Source organism: Dermacentor andersoni, chromosome 7 (genome assembly GCF_023375885.2).
Source record: "Dermacentor andersoni chromosome 7, qqDerAnde1_hic_scaffold, whole genome shotgun sequence".
NCBI classification, from domain to species: Eukaryota; Metazoa; Arthropoda; class Arachnida; order Ixodida; family Ixodidae; genus Dermacentor; species Dermacentor andersoni.
In genome coordinates, this window is record NC_092820.1 from 95,044,019 (window position 1) to 95,049,162 (window position 5,144).

Consider the following 5,144-nt stretch of genomic DNA (forward strand, 5'->3'; position numbering starts at 1 on the left):
AGGCCCAGCGACCCGCACTCCCAGAGCATATGATGCAAAGTAGCAACCCCACCACAGGCCACGCAAGAACAATTCGGATAAATCTCGGGATATATGCTGTTAAGGGACGTCGGATTCGGCTAGGAGTTCGTTTGCAAGAGTCTAAGCGTGACCGCCTGCGGCCTGCTTAGCTTCGAGTGAGGCGGCGGGAAAACCCCTCTCTCTAAGTAAAAGAATTTAGCAAGTTCATTGTGCGTGATAGGAGCGTCTCTGTGTCCGGGGAGAGAGTTTCCCGATCCGAGGGTAGCGCGGACGGTAAAGCCACGCGCAGCCTCGTGGGCAGACTCGTTGAGGTTCAGAGGAACCCCCTCAATCGCCCCGACGTGGGCAGGGAACAAAAGGATGGAGTGTATGGAGGTGCCGCCGTGCTTGGCGCCTTTCGGGACGTGTTGCTAGTTCGAGCTTGCGGTGTCCGCTCTTCCGTCGTCCTCGTAATTTTCGCGCTGTACCCACGAATGCAATGTATCCACGAATGCAAGGGACCTGGAATTGAGCGTGCCTTTATTCGGCGACTCGTGAAACGTGCGGCGCATTACTATATAGTCCGGAGGGAGGGAACGCTACTAGTCGTCCAACTCCGTCGCTGGAATATCCGGCACGGCGCGAGGGCCGATGCGCCGTTGGTCTTGGTGCATCCTCATGACGACGTACACAAGAGCCCCGAGCACCGTGCATGCCATCGCCAGCACCACAGAGAGGCACATCAGCCAACCCGGACGCGTGTTCCGCACAGTCGCGCTGGGTCCATCCAGGCGGCAGCGGGCGACGCTGCCACTCTGGAAGTTTGGAACCGCGGGCCCTGCTTTGAAAAATGGAGAGGAGGAAAAAGAAGACGGCGAGGTTAGCCGGGGCGTAACAAGAGAAAGAGGAGATTCATCCTAAAGAGAAACAATTAGGAGGTCGGCTTGTGCAAACGCGTACCAATCCTTCGTCGTCACTGTGTCGTCGTCGTCGAGTGGTCGTCATGCCCTCACGGTCATTGATTGACCCAGGCGAGCGAGTGTGATTAACAAAGTGGCCCGATCCAGGAAACGGTGTATGTTGCATCGCTAACAAAAGTCGTCAAAAAAAAAAAGAAAGAACGCGGTTCAATTTCTATTGACATTTTTTTTGAATGCGATAGACATTCCATTTAAATACAATTCAATGTTATACATGATTTTTGCAAGGGATATAGCTCAGCCACTGGAAATCTCAGAATGAAGACTACAGATTCTAAGTGAAGGTGTATTCAGAAATATAGTGTATCGCTAGCTTGCTTGGATGCTAGCAGCATTAACGTCGACAGTGCTTGTGAGATGGGTTCTGCCGGAATGTTCACTATTCCTGTACAAAACGAAGGCTGAGCTTCATTTCTTCCAAGATTAACCAGTAACATGTGGGCCAAGATGTCCTACTCAAGCATATTCCTTGTTTTCAATTCCGCGCAGCCACTTGAACGACGGTACAGCAAAGTGGCGTTATCAACTTCGTGGTACTCTTTCGCGCTGATGCCACTTTTATGCGTTGCATATTGCAATCACTCAGTTCAGCCCTTGGGCGCGGCCGGGCAGCCACCATTGACCTTTAGCGCAACCACGTGACGTGACGTCACGACAGCCGGACGAAAAGCTGGGCCCCAACTCGCGCGGTCGCACGCGGCCGTAGCCACCACCTGACTCCCGCTCCTCCCGCTAGGGGCGCTGCGCCGGCGCGTGACGTGGCTGACAATGGCTGACAATGCAGAAGATCTGCAAGAATTAATGGACATATGTAGTACAGAAGGAGACAGATTAGGCTTGAAGTTTAGCAAAGAAAAATCAGCAGTCATGATTTTTAATGATAACATTTGCGGCGAGCATAAGATACAGGAGGCCACGCTGGAGATAGTCGATAAATACAAGTACCTTGGGGTGCGGATAAATAATGGCATTGAGTATCTGACAGAGTACGAAAAATATCTAACGACTAAAGGTAACAGAAGTGCAGCGATTATGAAGAGTAGGGCACTGTGGAACTACAATAGGTACGAGGTAGTACGAGGGACATGGAAGGGGGTAATGGTACCAGGCCTGTCTTTTGCCAATGCAGTTCTATGTATTAGAACAGAGACCCGGCAACAGTTGGAAATTAGGCAATGTGGTGTGGGTAGGCTCGCTCTGGGAGCACATGGCAAGATACCAAATCTTGGAGTGCAGGGGGATCTGGGATGGTCTTCTTTCGAGGGCAGAGAGGCTAGTAGCAAGATAGCATTTGAGGAGCGATTGAGAAAAATGGGGGAAATTCGGTGGGCTAGGAAGGTTTTCAGTTACTTATACACGAGGAATGTTGACACAAGGTGGAGGAAGCGAACTAGAAAATTGACAAGCAAATACTTGGGCAGTAGCGGGGGACAAGTAAGGAATCATCTGTCAAGAAAAAGGTTAAGGAGACAGAGAGGGGTATGTGGAGTACAGAGATGCAAACCAAATCGGCATTGGAGACATACAGGACGTTTAAGCATGAAATAGCCAAAGAAAATATTTACGATAACTCTAAGGGAAGCTCATTGTTGTTTGAAGCCAGGACAGGTGTACTGCGGACTAAAACGTACCGAGCCAGATACCACGAGATAGATTTGGTGTGCGAGGCGTGTGGAGAGGAGGAGGAAACGGCTGAACACCTGATACTTGCTTGTAAACAACTTCACCCTGCAGTTGAATCTAACGGGGAACTATTCAAAGCTTTGGGTTTTAAAGACAGTGAAAGTAGAATAGACTTTGAACAGGTAGAAATAACTAAACGGAGACTATCTGATTGGTGGATAATATCAACGCAAAAGCAAAGGAGTAAATACATAGGTATGCATGCATATAGAACCATTAAAGGCTAGGTGGCGCGCGCCGCCGCCGCCCGATTCAAAGGGTTGAGCCTCAATCATCCATCCATCCATCCACGTCACGGAGGAAAAGCTGGGCCCCAACTCGCGCGGTCGCGCGCGACCGCAACCACCACCTGACTCCCGCTCCTCCCAACTCCCAAATATGCAACGCATTCTTGGCTTAACCAAGCTAAGCCTGGCCATTTTTTATAAAGAGTACCCCTGTCGAAAGTTGCTATGTTAAGCATTACAGTGTTTCAAAATTCAACGCAGTCTTTGTTTACCGGCAAGACAATTAAGTAGACCCGAGCGGGAGCCGTCAAAATCCGTGTCGTATTGGCAAACCGGTGCGGGCGACGTCAGGGTAACGTCGCCAGCCGTTTTGGGCTTTCGTGCATTTCCCGGCGGCGAAGCGTCATCTCGTGGTAACAGTTGGCATTTTGCTATTTCGGAAACCTGATTTGACAATAGAAGTTAACTTAACGTTCGTCTTAGCTGTCCATTTATGATGAAGCTTTAGCACCGGAGCTTCTATCTAAATTCTTGTGAACTGAGAAAGCGTTTTCCTCGGTTGGTGAGTATTGTTGCATTTAAAAGGAATAGTTAAAGATCTAGTAGCTATTGGAAGTAATACTCCAATTTAGGCCATTAGTTCTTTTACAGTTTCCTAAAAACTGCAAAAAAACTCAAGCATCAAGTTTAAAGATTTGTAACTCGAATAAAAAACGGTATCACACTTCTGTGATACCATGATTCATTTAGAGCGGACACGATTGATATATTACCCACTGCTCTGAAATATACCAAGGAGTTTTTTAGTATGACTTTTGCAAGACCCTCGTAAACGTTGTATCAGTTGATATTGTGTTCTTTTGTAACTGTTTGTACTGCTGACACTGTGCGACATGTTCCGGGTCTCCTGGAGATGGAAATGAATATTCCTTCCCCAGTTGTGTTCAACTAAGTATTCTATTGACAGTTTCTAAACAGTACATATGGTGAATGGCCCCCGCACTCGCCTGTGGCTATGCGACCATAGTGACTGTGCACACCTTGTCAATACGACTCATCAGTAATAAAAACACGCAGATATACCGTAAGGTTGAAGTCTATTTGGTGAGAAGGTTGTTTGAGTAAACGAGGTAGCCACAGAAGCTGAGGACACGAACCCAGCCACGCCGCCTGTAGCTGTCAAGTGTCACGTGGACAAAGGCGACGTACGAGGTTTGTCGAGGGAAGAACGTTGACGAAATATTTACGGGTACCGAAAAGTGCGACATAAAGCTAGACACATTTAAGTCTTGGGTACCGCTCGTGTCACAGTGGCACATATTCGGGAACACACGTTCGAGCACACGCCCAGTGGCACGTAATCAATTACCCAAGTTGTTGTCCACTCGGCATGACAACAACCAGAGACAAAGAAGACACCACGTTCAATCAATCAATCAATCAATCAATCAATCAATCAATCAATCAATCAATCAATCAATCAATCAATCAATCAATCAATCAATCAATCAATCAATCAATCAATCAATTGCAAGCTTTATTTTTCGAAACAAACTACACATTTTCATGGCGTTAATAAGTCCTACGTCAAACATACATAATTCCGGTAGCAATTATTTACGTTGTCTTGGAAAATAAAGTTTGTGATTGATTGATTGATTGATTGATTGATTGATTGATTGATTGATTGATTGATTGATTGATTGATTGATTGATTGATTGATTGATTGATTGATTGGTTAATCGGTCGATTGATTATTTGATTGAGAATTCAGAAGCTTACCGGCAGTATGACTGCGCCTTGCCGGTGGAGGCGCGATGTTGTCTGCCGCGTTGGGAGTCGGCAGCGGCGTGTTCTGTGGATACCCCTGTTGGACGGCGCGCTGGCCAGGAGCACCAGAGGCAGCAGCGGAAGGGGCAACGTCGAGCCGACCAGGACAGGCAGCCAGGGCATCACTCACCACCCAAGGAGCACTAGCCGGATGCCCAGATGTCCCTGCTGCAGGCACGGCCCCTGTGTCTATAACTGGTGGAGACCCAGCAGGGAGGTCTCTGCCCGTTGTGGCCGGGCGAGACTTTGCATCGTCATCATTGTAGAAGCGCTGGTAGTGCATGGTGAAGGCGTCGTTGCCGCTGATGTGCTGCTGTTGACAGTGAAGTCAGGCCTTGTAGCCGGTTTCGTTGCTCTGAAAACTGTCGCACGAAGTCAGTCGCCCCTTAGCCTTCCTCGCGTTCCTCCTTTCTTTCGGCTGCA

The 5,144-nt window shown here is 48.3% G+C and overlaps 1 protein-coding gene across 2 annotated transcripts; it reads right to left on the reverse strand.

Annotated features, from left to right (window-relative positions):
* Positions 1–254: 254 nt before the first annotated feature.
* Positions 255–5,144, reverse strand: LOC129385445 (uncharacterized). 2 transcript variants are annotated; one of them, XM_055072079.2, is made up of 2 exons: positions 4,674–5,144; positions 255–838 (listed from the first exon to the last, which is right to left on the reverse strand). In XM_055072079.2, exons 1-2 carry the CDS (start codon positions 5,002–5,004, stop codon positions 603–605), a joined length of 567 nt encoding a protein of 188 aa, XP_054928054.1. In that variant the 5' UTR covers positions 5,005–5,144; the 3' UTR covers positions 255–602. The 2 variants fall into 2 exon arrangements, with proteins under 2 accessions (XP_054928054.1, XP_054928053.1); XM_055072078.2 differs by having other exon boundaries at positions 255–841.

What these genes read in the sequence shown, in the direction of transcription:
- LOC129385445 (XM_055072078.2), bottom strand. Translation starts at nt 5,004, where the DNA reads ATGCACTACCAGCGCTTCTACAATGATGACGATGCAAAGTCTCGCCCG. An exon ending in AAGGCGCAGTCATACTGCCG is followed by an intron (nt 842 to 4,673) that starts GTAAGCTTCTGA and finishes CATTTTTCAAAG; the next exon opens with CAGGGCCCGCGGTTCCAAAC.